We start from the raw sequence: 15,126 nt of genomic DNA, 5'->3' as shown, positions 1-15,126 counted from the left end.
TAGCCGATTCCTTATCTCCAGTATCTGTCCATCCTACTTAACTAGGGTCCATGTTCTTGCTCATGCCAGATTCCAATATTCATGAAAACCAGGACACTGGTGTATGCCACAGGATCTGGGATACACATACAATGCTAGTAGATTACAGAATAGGTACATATACTGTATCAGAACAATAACATCAGTTCTCATAAATCTATGGCTTTGCCTGTGTCACGTACCCTTTTCACACTATCATGCAGACCTGAACTGTACTGGCTCAGATATTTTCTTTCAACAATGGTTCCAGCATCTATGGTCGATGATTAACCAGATGCATAACTAGGCCAGTGCAGTTCAGCTCGGTTTGGATCAGCTCGATAGTATGAAAAGGTTTAGACCTCTTGAGGAACAAAAATGTCATGTCAGCCCTGTTTTTTCCAAATATCTGTGAGATCCAAAGAGTTTATTGTAAAAAAAGAAAAAAGTTCTGTGCCTGAAGAAAATGTATTCTAAATGTGAACATGTATTTTGAAAGACAATTTTAAATATTTTATTATTTCAATATTTGAAAGAAAATAATTGTCTTATACACATAACCACAATGTTTGAAAAATGACTATGACAGTTCTCTAAAAAAAGTATTTTATTGAAGACAGTGACTGCCATTTAATGTTGCCTGAGAGAAGGTCACGGCTCCATGATACTTATTATTTTACATACTTATTTGACTATGTGTGTGATGTATTGTATGGTATTGATGTGACCGTGAATATAGTTTTAATGGGCCAGATTCACTTCTTCTCATTGGAAAAGCGGTGGTACAGGTCGCCAACATCCTCTTGAGAAACTTTAATCCAACCAGTCTCTCTCATGTGATACACTGCAAAGAACAAAGACAGAGTCAAACACACACAAACCACCACCATTATAAACCAGGTAATAAGCTCAGACTTACTGTTGACTGTTCCCCCAGAGTAAGCATCTCTGTGTGTAGCATGAAAGATGGCCCTCTGTGCCAAATCATAGGCTTCTGGAACAGACAAGTCATATCGGTAGCCGCTGTCCATCACACCATAGGCGTAGGTGTTACCAGACCCAGTGGAGAACATGTTTCCACACAGTCTCAGACCATTGTCATCAACGTAATACAGCCCAGGACCCTGCAATAATAATAATAATAATAATAATCATGCATGTGTATTAGTAGCAGGCTGACAATACAATTTCAACTAATGAGTGTTTGTTAATTACCCACTAAAAGAGCAAACTTCGTAGTCAAAACGTTTACAAAACAAACCCATCCGATTGACTATATCATTGATTACTTGTTAATAATAGACTAGACAATATTTTCTAACACTGGGGTACACAAACCAAGCAACCTGAAGGGCCTAACTTTAACTTGCCTTCTTGTCCCAGCCACATATCATTGTGCCCATGGAGAGACCCATCCCTCTGTAGTTGACCACCATGTTGGCAAGGAGCTTAGAGGCAGCAGATACTGAGATCCTCTCCTTGTTCCTCAGCTTGTATATCCTTAAATGAAGTGGAGGGTTGAGGGAAAATGGAAAAATATACACTCTTAGAAAAAAAGGTGCTATATCGAACCTCAAAGAGTAATGTGGCTGTTCCCACAGAAGAACCCTTTTTGTTTCCTGGTAAAACCCTTTTAATTCCAGGTAGAACCCTTCCAGGTAGAACCCCGCCAACTGGCAGGCCCACGGGTGGTTTTATTTGGAGCCCTAATTTTTCTTAGCAAAAATTAAACAGATATACAGTATATTCTACATAGAACAGTGGAGGCTTCTCAGAATTGGAAGGGGAGGACCATCCTCAGTGAATTTCAGATTTTTTTTGTGAATTTTTCTTTTTTTAAAGTGACTATACAAAATGTATTCACATCACCAAATAATTTATTAACAGTGTTTTGCAATGAAGGTCTACAGTAGCCTTAACAGCACTCTGTAGGGTAGCACCATGGTGGCAGGTAGCTTAGTGGTTAGAGCGTTGGGCCAGTAAACGAAAGGTTGCTGAATCAAATCAGGTAAAAATCTGTCAATCTGCCCCTGAACAAGGCAGTTAACCAACTGTTACCATAGTGCCGAAGATGTTGATTATGGCAGCCCCCCGCACCTCTCTGATTCAGAGGGGTTGGGTTAAATGCAGAAGACACATTTCAGTTGAAAGCATTCAGTTGTACAACTGACTAGGTATCCCCTTAACCATGGAGTAGCTGGAGAACAGCTAGTTTCTGTCCTCCTCTGGGTACATTAACTTCAATACAAAACCTAGGGGGCTCATGGTTCTCACCCCCTTCCATAGACTTACACAGTAATTATGACAACTTTAGGGGGACGTTCTCCAACCTATCAGAGCTCTTACAGCATGAACTGACATGTTGTCCACCCAATCAAAGTATCAGATAATTAATCTAGTACTGAAATCATGATCTACAGCTAGATAGCACTGCAGTGCGTAAATGTGGTGAGTGGTTGACTCAGAGAAAGACAATAGTTGAACAGTTTTGAACAAATTAATTTCTTTAAAAATAAGGGGAAGCAAGAGAGAAAGAGAGAGAGCTATATTTCATATTTTTTATACTTACTTACTTACTTACTCACTCACTTACTTAGCTAGGGAACTCAGCTATCTAGTTTAGCTTACTCATACACCCGGCTCAAACAGACAGGGATGCTCTGTTAGCTAGCTGGCTATGGTTAGCCAACACTGGGACTCCAAGTCAGGGTAAGCTTTTGGTTTTATTAATTTATTGCCACCGAGGCCTGCCGGTGTAACTGATAAACTGCTTGCTTACTGTACACTATATCCATGATTGTAGCAGGCTTACTAACGCGTTCATTCTAGTAGCTATGTTGACTTGATGTTAGCTAATACGATAACAACAATGTAGGCTGTGTGTAGCGCTTATGATATGAAGGTTTGGCTTGGAAAGGTTTTGTCGCCTGGTCACAGACAGCTGATGTTTTGTGCACTGAAGTCCACTAGTGAAAGGAAAAGGTGAGAGGACAGTGCGTAGATGTGTGAAGGAATTATCTAATGATCAAAGGGATCATGCTGTGTTGTATGTGGTTGCTATAAAAGAGTGTGTTTACGTGTCATCAGGGGTGTATTCATTCTGCCAGTTCTGTTGAAAGAAACATACAGTGCCTTGCGAAAGTATTCGGCCCCCTTGAACTTTGCGACCTTTTGCCACATTTCAGGCTTCAAACATAAAGATATAAAACTTTGTGAAGAATCAACAACAAGTGGGACACAATCATGAAGTAGAACGACATTTTTTGGATATTTCAAACTTTTTTAACAAATCAAAAACTGAAAAATTGGGCGTGCAAAATTATGCAGCCCCTTTACTTTCAGTGCAGCAAACTCTCTCCAGAAGTTCAGTTAGGATCTCTGAATGATCCAATGTTGACCTAAATGACTAATGATGATAAATACAATCCACCTGTGTGTAATCAAGTCTCCGTATAAATGCACCTGCACTGTGATAGTCTCAGAGGTCCGTTAAAAGCGCAGAGAGCATCATGAAGAACAAGGAACACACCAGGCAGGTCCGAGATACTGTTGTGAAGAAGTTTAAAGCCGGATTTGGATAAAAAAAGATTTCCCAAGCTTTAAACATCCCAAGGAGCACTGTGCAAGCGATAATATTGAAATGGTAGGAGTATCAGACCACTGCAAATCTACCAAGACCTGGCCGTCCCTCAACTTTCAGCTCATACAAGGAGAAGACTGATCAGAAATGCAGCCAAGAGGCCCATGATCACTCTGGATGAACTGCAGAGATCTACAGCTGAGGTGGGAGACTCTGTCCATAGGCCCAACAATCAGTCGTATATTGCACAAATCTGGCCTTTATGAAAGAGTGGCAAGAAGAAAGCCATTTCTTAAAGATATCCATACAAAGTGTCGTTTTAAGTTTGCCACAAGCCACCTGGGAGACACACCAAACATGTGGAAGAAGGTGCTCTGGTCAGATGAAACCAAAATTGAACTTTTTGGCAACAATGCAAAACGTTATGTTTGGCGTAAAAGCAACACAGCTCATCACCCTGAACACACCATCCCCACTGTCAAACATGGTGGTGGCAGCATCATGGTTTGGGCCTGCTTTTCTTCAGCAGGGACAGGGAAGATGGTTAAAATTGATGGGAAGATGGATGGAGCCAAATACAGGACCATTCTGGAAGAAAACCTGATGGAGTCTGCAAAAGACCTGAGACTGGGACGGAGATTTGTCTTCCAACAAGACAATGATCCAAAACATAAAGCAAAATCTACAATGGAATGGTTCAAAAATAAACATATCCAGGTGTTAGAATGGCCAAGTCAAAGTCCAGACCTGAATCCAATCGAGAATCTGTGGAAAGAACTGAAAACTGCTGTTCACAAATGCTCTCCATCCAACCTCACTGAGCTCGAGCTGTTTTGCAAGGAGGAATGGGAAAAAATGTCAGTCTCTCGATGTGCAAAACTGATAGAGACATACCCCAAGCGACTTACAGCTGTAATCGCAGCAAAAGGTGGCGCTACAAAGTATTAACTTAAGGGGGCTGAATAATTTTGCACACCTAATTTTTCAGTTTTTGATTTGTTAAAAAAGTTTGAAATATCCAATAAATGTCGTTCCACTTCATGATTGTGTCCCACTTGTTGTTGATTCTTCACAAAAAAATACAGTTTTATATCTTTATGTTTGAAGCCTGAAATGTGGCAAAAGGTCGCAAAGTTCAAGGGGGCCGAATACTTTCGCAAGGCACTGTAAATGGAAGCAAACAGAACAAAACAGGGATAAACATACCTGAATTTGTCCAATAGAAACTCTAGTTTGCAACTGTTGGACTAAAGATGACTCTCTAGATGAGCTAGAAGCAGGCAAGATTGTGCAAGGCGATATTGAATGTGTCAATGTCTGTCACCTTGATTACTCAAATTTATATAGACCTCTGCACCTACAGGTGAAGTCGAAAGTCTACATACACCTTAGCCAAATACATTTAAACTCAGTTTTTCACAATTTCTGACATTTTAATCCTAGTAAAAATTCTCTGTCTTAGGTCAGTTAGGATCACCACTTTATTTTAAGAATGTGAATTTTCCCCCTCATGATGCCATCTATTTTGTGAAGTGCACCAGTCCCTCCTGCAGCAAAGCACCCCCACAACATGATGCTGCCACCCCCGTGCTTCACAGTTGGGATGGTGTTCTTCGGCTTACAAGCCTCTACCTTTTTCCTCCAAACATAACAATGGTCATTAATGGTCAAACAGTTCCATTTGTTTCATCAGACCAGAGGAAATTTCTCCAAAAGGTACGATCTTTGTCCCCATGTGCAGTTGCAAAACGTAGTCTGCCTTTTTTTGGGCAGTTTTGGAGCAGTGGATTCTTCCTTGCTGAGCAGCCATTCAGGTTATGTCGATATAGGACTCATTTAACTGTTGATATAGATACTTTTGTACCTGTTTCCTCCAGCATCTTCCTTCACAAGGTCCTTTGCTGTTGTTCTGGGATTGATTTGCACTTTTCGCACCAAAGTACATTCATCTCTAGGAGACAGAACGCGTTTCCTCCCTGAGCGGTATGACGGCTGTGTGGTCACATGGTGTTCATACTTACGTACAATTGTTTGTAACACCGCTAACTAGCTAGCCATTTCACATCCGTTACACTCCCAAGGATGAACCAGACTTGTGGAGGTCTAAAAAAAGAAATCTGAGGTCTTGGCGGATTTCTTTAGATTTTCTCATGACGTCAAGCAGAGGCAATGAGGTTGAAGGTAGGCCTTGAAATACATCCACAGGGACACCTCCAATTGACTCAAATGATGTCAATAAGCCAATTAGAAGATTCTAAAGCCATGACATCATTTTCTGCAATTTTCCAAGCTGTTTAAAGGCACAGTCAACTTAGTGTATGTAAACTTCTTACTCACTGGAATTGTGATACAGTGAATTATAAGTGAAATAATCTGTCTGTAAACAATTGTTGGAAAAATTACTTGTGTCATGCACAAAGTAGATGTCCTAACATGCCAAAACTATAGTTTGTTAACAAGAAATGTGTGGAGTGGTTGAAAAAGGAGCTTTAATGACTCCAACCTAAGTGTATGTAAACTTCCGACTTCAACTGTATGTTCTAAACTTTCCTTCATAGGAAAGAGAAATAGAAGTTCTTGTTTGCAACTGTTGGACCAACGATTACACCATAGATCAGCTAGATGCAGGCAAGAGTGTGCAAGGTGGTATTGAATGTCACCATCAGGCCATGTGTCACTGTCTGTCACCTCAAATTTGTCTCTCGACCTGTGTGGCACCTATGTTGCAAACTTTCATTCATGGGCTAGGTTGTAGCAACCTCATGATGCGTAAAGGGAAAATTTGAGTATCATGTAGTAGCCAAAACCTATTGATGTTACATTGAGCTGGGTGAATGGAATATGAATGACAGTCATCCAATATGCTGTAATAGAAATCAGGCCATGCTTGTTAAAAATCGTACTCCCTCGTCTTAAACGGCACCGATTGCCACTGATATAGAATTTTCATTGTTTGACATAAAAGACTTTAAAAACACCAGGAAATGACCTACAAGTGATTTAAATTTGGAAATCTGTTCCCAAGTATTACCAAACATAATAGAGAAACACGTGATGGTATACAAATGCAAGGTTTGAAATTACGTTTTTATTCAAATATAATATAAAATATTATCTATGTTCAACAACAAAAAAGCCCTGTAGCTGAATCTAGATGATCATCTGTGGCAACAAAAAGGGTTCTACCTGGCACCAAAAAGGGTTCTACCTGGAACCAAAAAGGGTTCTACCTGGAACCAAAAAGGGTTCTCCTATGGGAACAGCCGAAGAACCCTTTTTTTTCTAAGAGTGTAGGATGGAAAAGATGGGTACCAAATAAAAGGAAATTAGACAGCACCCATCATTCCCATTGTTTTGGGTTTGAGGGATATAGTTTGATTAACAGAACAAGGGACATGGACTCAATACTAGAACACAGTTGAGTTTTGATGTTTAAAAATGTCTAACAAGCTTTGATTTTGGAGTAAGCTATCACTATAACGTGACCATCTTCTCTCACCTGCATTCCTTGGCCAACACTCTCTCCCAATAGACACAGTCGGCAGCACTGCCAGACATTGTCCCAAGTAGAAAGGGGTTAATCTCGATCACCTTCTTAAACATCTGAGTGCCTTAAACACAAAGAGGGGTTATTCATTACACATATGCCACGGTAGATTCACAAAACATACTTGTTCTTTATTGTATTTGACCATCTCTCTCTTTCATACTCAATTTTCTACCCCCTCCCTCCCTCCATCAATCACTCCATCCAACTAAAATGTGTGTGTATCACTTACTGACGTAAGATCCTGCAGATGCTCTGGAGTCAACAGCCACCATCACCCCATGCTGGAACTTGAAAGCCAGAGTAGTAGTGCCATGCTCCAGGTTGATCTTCACCCCATCCACCCCTTCTTCACTATCAACCAGAGGCCTAAGAAATTCTGCTGGCTGTGGAAACACAGTTGACAAAGTAGATTTTGTTGTCAAAAGCTGCAAGATATTGTCATTGTAATGCACAAATAGGGCTGACTAGTATATTCCCGATTGAAGTAGCTAACCCAGCAGAAGGTTATAAACTTACCTATTATAAACTTGTTTTAATTTTTTATTTTCAATTGCAATTTTTCTATCATGCATGGTCATTAGTCTAACAGTAAACCTACATATTTGATCAAGCTTACAATCACAGAAGCACTGGTGAATAACAATCACAGAACCGCTCATTGGTAAAGTGGGTCACGTTAAACGTTATTGGCACGATGTGTATGGTGTTTGCCTTGCGACCCGTGTTCGCCTCCCTGCCACTCTATTACATTACTACTACTACATTAATGAAAAATGAGCTTCCCATTACTTTGACAGGTGTAAAGAACTGCCATGTAAAGCCAATTGGTTATTCAAAATTATGTTATTTTGTAAACTCAACCATCACCATAGGAAACAGCTGAGGTGACAAATCCCACACGCGAATTATCAGGTGTTACTTACATCAACTCCAACGGGTACCGCCAACTCTGGTGTCTGAGCAGCGAAATTGAAGTGATTGACTTTATCCACCGACGCTCGTTCCGCGTTGAATCCGTCCTCTTTAACCCAATCTGATATCCCACAAACGTCGAGAAGAGCCATTTTGTAGTATTCTGAAGTTACTGAGTTTCACTGTTCCTCCGCTTTGAAATCGAAACTGAAATGTTACTGCTAGGCTACTAACACCATGAAATGAGCATACGCGCAACGGTACTTTGTTATGCCTATCATGTCTCCAAATGGCTTGTTCTTGTTAAATCGTAACAATAATGCGTAAAGTAAATCTCAAATTAGAAAGAGATTGAATTACAACCTACGTATTTTATAAATGCAATGCATTTTTCATGGCTATATTTCAAACATTATTTGAGAGCTGCACTATAATCATAGACTAACTTTGTTGGCTAGGATTCGACCTCGCCCACGGGTCAGTGCCCATTCACTCCATTTCCATACCTGCCCGATTTGTGCTCTGGCCTATGCATATACCTAGACGTTGCTAGGCAGATCACTGCCATTTAGGTTACCTACCTGTAACAATTTATTTTTAACATCCCATCAATAGGGTTGTGTGATGGCATAAAGTTTTCTTAAACAACACATTTTAATTTTGAAAAATGTCTGGAGTGGTAGTGATGGAGGGGAGGGAAGGGCTGCAAGTGATTTTTTTTTTGTTTTCATAATTATAAATATGTGGTGATAAAACCTAATATTAGCACCATAAAAAACAACAGCCTATGCCATAATAATTATTCCCTTTCCTATCCCTTCTCAATTATGGCAGGGATATGCCTAGTCAACATGTATAGAATAAAACACAATAAAGGACAACGGCTGTTTGAGGGTTGGAGGTTGCACTGCATCCAAAATGGGACTTGCCTATATGGCAGTTATAGAAGAACCTGTCAGGCAAGGTGTGACTGGCAAAACAACTATAAAGCAATCACAGATTAACCAGTCCGATGATTTTATCTTTCCAGTAACCATTGATTTACTCAAGTAAAGGATCACATTTTCTAACCAACCAGAAATGTACTTTTGTATGATGTCATATGTTGTCATACAGGGTTGTGGTTCCCATGTTGGTTCAGTGGCTTAGTACTATTTTCAAGTGAATGTGTTTTATGTAGCCAAAATCAAACACTTTCTCCAGGCAGTTGTCCCATACTGTGTAGCCACTATTACCATTACTGCATAAAAAAATAGTATGCCTGAAATACACCAATATTGTTTCTTCATTTAAGAAATACTGGTATACACACTATACTGCACAGGTTGTTCAGTATAGTTAGTTACTAGGGCCTCAGGATCTCATCACAGTATCTCTGTGCATTCAAATTGCCATCAATAAAAAGCAATTGTATTTGTTGTCCGTAGGTTATGCATGCCCATATCATAACCACGCCAGATGTGGAAGTCTTGGGTTGGCGTGGGTCCACGTGGTCTGCAGTTGTGCGCCTGGTTGGACGTACTGCCAAATTCTCAAACAACTTTGGAGGCAGCTTATGGTAGAGAAATAAACATTTATTTATCTGGCAACAGCTCTGGTGAACATTCCTGAAGTCAGCATGCCAAATGAACGCTCCCTCAAAATTTGAGACATCTGTAGCATTGTGTTGTGTGACAAAACGTCACATTTTAGAGTGGCCTTTTATTGTCGCCAGCACAAGGTACACATGTGTAATGATCATGCTGTTTAATTAGCTTCTTGATATGCCACATCTGACAGGAGGATGGATCATCTTGGCAAAGGTGGCATGCTCACTAACAGGGATGTAAACAAATTTGTGCACCAAATTTGAGAAATAAGCTTTTTGTGAGTAAAAATCTAATCACGTGTTTAGCAGATGTTATTGCGGGTGTAACAAAATGCTTGTGTTTCTGGCTCCAACAATGCAGTAATATCTAACAAGTAATATCTAACAATACACACAATCTAAAGTAAAGGAATGAAATTAAGAATGTATAAATATTTGGACAAGCAATGTCAGAGCGACATAGACTAAGATACAGTAGAATAGGACAGAATACAATATATACATATGTGATGAATAATGCAAAATATGTCAACATTATTAAAGTGACTAGTGTTCCAATTATTGAAGTGGCCAGTGATTTCAAGTCTATGTATATAGTTCAGCAGCCTCTAATGTGCTAGTGAAGGCTAAATAACAGTCGATGGCCTTGAAATAGATGTTTTTCAGTCTCTCGGTCCCAGCTTTGATCCACCTGTTCTGACCTCGCCTTCTGGATGATAGTAGGGTGAACAAGCAGTGGCTCGGGAGATTATTGTCCTTGATTATATTTTTGTCCTTCCTGTGGCATCGGGTGTTGTAGGTGTCTTGGAGGGCAGGTAGTTTGCCCCTGATGATTTGTTGGGCAGACCGCACACCTCTGGAGAGCCCTGCGGTTGCGGGCGGTGCAGTTGCGGGCGGTGCAGTGATACAGCCCGACAGCTCAATTGTGCATCTGTAAAAGTTTGTGAGGGTTTTAGGTGCCAAGACAAATTTCTTCAGCCTCCTGAGGTTGAAGGGGCGCTGTTGCACCTTCTTCACCACACTGTCTGTGTGGGTGGACCATTTCAGTTTGTCAGTGAGGTGTACGACGCGGAACCTGAAACTTTCCACCTTCTCCACTGCAGTTCCATCCATGTGGAAAGGGGGGTGCTCCCTCTGCTGTTTCCTGAAGTCCACGATCCGCTCCTTTGTTTACTCCCAGGGCCCTCAACTCCTCCCTGTAGGCTGTCTCGTCATTGTTGGTAATCAGGACTAGTACTTTTGTGTCGTCTGCAAACTTGATGATTAAGTTGGAGGCGTGCGTGGCCACACAGTCATTGGTGAACAGGGAGTACAGGAGGGGGCTGAGCATGCATCCTTGTGGGGCCCCAGTGTTGAGGATCAGCGAAGTGTTGTTTCCTACCTTCACCACCTGGGGGCGGACCGTCAGAAAGTCCAGGACCCAGTTGCACAGGGTGCCATTCAGACCCACGGCCTCAAGCTTAATGATTAGTTTGGAGGGTACTATGGTGTTGAATGCTGAGCTATAGTCAATGAACAGCATTCTTACATATTCCTCTTGTCCTGATGGGAATTGTAGTGTGCAGGGCGATGGCGATTGCATCATCTGTGGATCTGTTGGGGCGGTAAGCAAATTAAAGTGGGTCTAGGGTGTCAGGTAAGGTAGAGGTGATATGATCCTTGACTAGTCTCTCAAAGCACTTCACGATGACAGAAGTGAGTTCTAAGGGGCGATGGCGTTGAAGAACATGGCTGATGTTTTACATTCTCCCAACCAATTGTGCTATTTTGTTTTTTTTTGCGTTTGGTGTAACTTATTTTTTTACTTATTGTGTACATTACGTTGCTGCTACTGTCTCTTATGACCGAAAATAACTTCTGGACATCAGAAAAGCGATTATTCACCTCGGACTGGAAAAAACTTTTCCTTTAACGAGTCCGATGAGAAGGATATCCTGCTTTCACTGGAACAGGCCCAGATCCACGCCTTTGCGTGAAGAAAAGATGCTGGAAAAGGGGACGCAGATCGGGGATCCTTCTGAGAATCCGAGCGAGTAAATTCCCAATGCCTTCCATTCTTCTTGCTAACATGCAATCATTGGAAAATAAAATGTATGAACTACTATTAAGATTATCCTACCAACGGGACATTAAAAACTGTAACATCTTATGTTTCACCGAGACGTGGCTGAACGAAGATACGGACAATATAGAGCTAGAGGGATTTTCCATGCACTGGCAGAACAGAGACGCTACCTCTAAGACGAGGGGTGGGGGGGTGTGTCTTTTTGTCAATAACAGCTGGTGCGCAATGTCTAATATTAAAGAAGTCTCGAGGTATTGCTCGCCTGAGTACCTTATAATAAGCTGCAGACCACATTATCTACCAAGAGAGTTCTCATCTGTATTATTTATTGTCGTCTATTTACCACCACAAAATGAAACTGGCACTAAGACTGCTCTCAACCAACTCTATAAGGCCATAAGCAAAGAAGAAAATGCTCACCCAGAAGGTGCACTCCTAGTGGCTGGGGATATTAATGCAGGCAAACTTAAATCAGTTTTACCAAATTTTTACCAGCATGTCACATGTGCAACCAGGGAAAACAAATCCTAGACCACCTTTACTCCACACACAGAGATTCATACAAAGCTCTCCCCCGCCCTCCATTTGGCAAATCTGACCATAATTCTATCTTCCTGATTCCTGCTTACAAGCAAAAACTAAAGCAGGAAGTACCAGTGACTCGCTCAATACGGAAGTGGTCAGATGACGCGGATGCTACACTACAGGACTGTTTTGCTAGCACAGACTGGAATTTGTTCCGGGCTTCATCCAATGGCATTGAGGAATACACCACCTCAGTCATCGGCTTAATCAATAAGTGCATCGATGACGTCGTTCCCACAGTGACTGTATGTACATATCCCAACCAGAAGCCATGGTTCACAGGCAACATCCGCATCAAGCTAAAGGGCTAGAGCTGCCGCTTTCAAGGAGCGGGAGACTAATCCGGACACTTATAAGAAATCCTGCTATGCCTTCAGACGAACCACCAAACAAGCAAAGCGATTAAGATTGAATCCTACTATAATGGCTCTGATGCTCGTCGGATGTGACAGGGCTTGAAAACTATTACGGACTACAAAGGGAAACCCAGACGCGAGGTGCCCAGTGACGTGAGCCTTACCCCTTTTTCTCCCCAATTTCGTGGTATCCAATTGTTTTAGTAGCTACTATCTTGTCTCATCGCTACAACTCCCGTACAGGCTCGGGAGAGACAAAGGTTGAAAGTCATGCGTCCTCCGATACACAACCCAACCAAGCCGCACTGCTTCTTAACACAGCGCGCATCCAACCCGGAAGCCAGCCGCACCAATGTGTCGGAGGAAACACCGTGCACCTGGCAACCTCGGTTAGCGTGCACTGCGGCCGGCCCGCCACAGGAGTCGCTGGTGCGCGATGAGACAAGGACATCCCTACCGACCAAGCCCTCCCTAACCCAGACGACGCTAGGCCAATTGTGCGTCGCCCCATGGACCTCCCGGTCGCGGCCGGTTACGACAGAGCCTGGGCGCGAACCCAGAGTCTCTGATGGCACAGCTGGCGCTGCAGTACAGCGCCCTTAACCACTGCACCACCCTAAATGCCTTAACGCTCTCGGTAGCCGATGTGAACAAAACCTTTAAACAAAGCCGCTGGGCCAGACGGATGACCAGGACATGTACTCAAAGCATGCGCGGACCAACTGTCAAGTGTCTTGACTGACATTTTAAACTTTTCCCTGACCGAGTCTGTAATACCTACATGTTTCAAGCAGACCACCATAGTCCCTGTGCCCAAGGAAGTGAAGGTAACCTGCCTAAATGACTAGCGCCCCGTAGCATTCACGACTACATTCACGACTCCATGAAGTGCTTTGAAAGGCTGGTCATGGCTCACAACAGCATCCTCCCGAACACTCTAGACCCACTCCAATTCGAATACCGCCTCAACAGATCCACAATCTCAATCACACTCCACACTGCCCTTTCTAACCTGGACAAAAGGAACACCTATGTGAGAATGCTGTTCATTGACTACAGCTCAGCTCAACACCATAGTGCCCACAAAGCTCATCATTAAGCTTAGGACTCTGGGACTAAACACCTCCCTCTGCAACTGCATCCTGGACTTCCTGACGGGCTGCCCCCAGGTGGTAAGGGTAGGCAACAACACATCTGCCTCGCTGATCCTTAACACTGCGGCCCCTCAGAGGTGTGTACTTAGTCCCCTCCTGTATTCTCTGTTCGCCCACGACTGTGTGGCCAAGCATGACTCCAACACCATCATTAAGTTTGCTGACGACACAACAGTGGTAGGCCTGATCACCGACAACGATGAGACAGCCTATAGGCAGGAGGTCTGAGAACTGGCAGTGTGGTGCCAGGACAACATCCTCTCCCGCAATGTGAGCAAGACAAAGGAGCTGATCATGGACTACAGGAAAAGGCAGGCCGAACAGGCCTCCATTAACATCGACGGGGCTGTAGTGGAGCGGGTCGAGAGTTTCAAGTTCCGTGGTGTCCACATCACCAATGAACTATCATGGTCCAAACACACCAAGACAGTCGTGAAGAGGGCACGACAAAACCTTTTCCCCCTCAGGAGACTGAAAAGATTGGCATGGGTCCCCAGATTCTCAAAAGGTTTTACAGCTGCCCTATTGAGAGCATCCTGACCGGTTGCCTGGTATGGCAACTGCTCAGCATCTGACCGTAAGGCACTAGAGGGTAGTGCGAACGGCCCAGTACATCACTGGGGCCAAGCTTCCTGCCATCCAGAACCTATATAATAGGCGGTGTCAGAGGAAAGCCCATAAAATTGTCAGAGACTCCAGTCACCCAAGTTATGGACTGTTTTCTCTGCTACCGCACGGCAAGCGGTACCGGAGCGCCAGGTCTAGGACCAAAAGGCTCCTCAACAACTTCTACCACCAAGCCATTAGACTGCTGAACAATTCATAAAAATCACCACCGGACAATTTACATTGACCCCCCCCCCTCCCGTTTGTACACTGCTGCTACTCACTATTTGTTTGTTACCTATGCATAGTCACTTTGCCCCCACCTACATTTACAGATTACCTCAACTAGCCTGTACCCCTGCACACTGACTCGGTACCGGTGCCCCCTGTATATAGCAGCGGCGTAGCCACGGGTAGGCCTGGTTTTATCTCAGGCCTCTACCCACAAAAAGTTATTATTATTATTCAATATACATTTTTATTTGTATTTATTTTATTACATTTTTAAAAGAAATGCATGTGAGATTTATTTTCTATGGGTAATTTTTATATAATGTAACAAAGAAATAGCCTGCGACAATCAAGTTGGCTTCCGACTATTGGTTACATTTTTTTATTTTTTTATCATACGGTGGTTTACCTGAACAACCTGGCAACGTCACGTGGGTAAACTTTGTAGCGCATAAGTTAGCAAGCTCTACCGCGCTAGCTT

At 42.7% G+C, this 15,126-nt stretch overlaps 1 protein-coding gene across 1 annotated transcript; it reads right to left on the bottom strand.

Annotated features, from left to right (window-relative positions):
• Positions 1-512: 512 nt before the first annotated feature.
• Positions 513-8,609, bottom strand: psb8 (Proteasome subunit beta type 8). Its single transcript, NM_001165216.1, is given in 6 exon segments — positions 513-862; positions 938-1,142; positions 1,389-1,518; positions 7,098-7,209; positions 7,378-7,531; positions 8,072-8,609. Coding segments are annotated over 6 exon segments (831 nt in total). The 5' UTR covers positions 8,213-8,609; the 3' UTR covers positions 513-773.
• Positions 8,610-15,126: the final 6,517 nt, after the last annotated feature.

This window comes from Oncorhynchus mykiss, chromosome 18 (genome assembly GCF_013265735.2).
Source record: "Oncorhynchus mykiss isolate Arlee chromosome 18, USDA_OmykA_1.1, whole genome shotgun sequence".
Taxonomy (NCBI): domain Eukaryota; kingdom Metazoa; phylum Chordata; class Actinopteri; order Salmoniformes; family Salmonidae; genus Oncorhynchus; species Oncorhynchus mykiss.
This window is presented reverse-complemented; position numbering and strand designations above follow the sequence as displayed.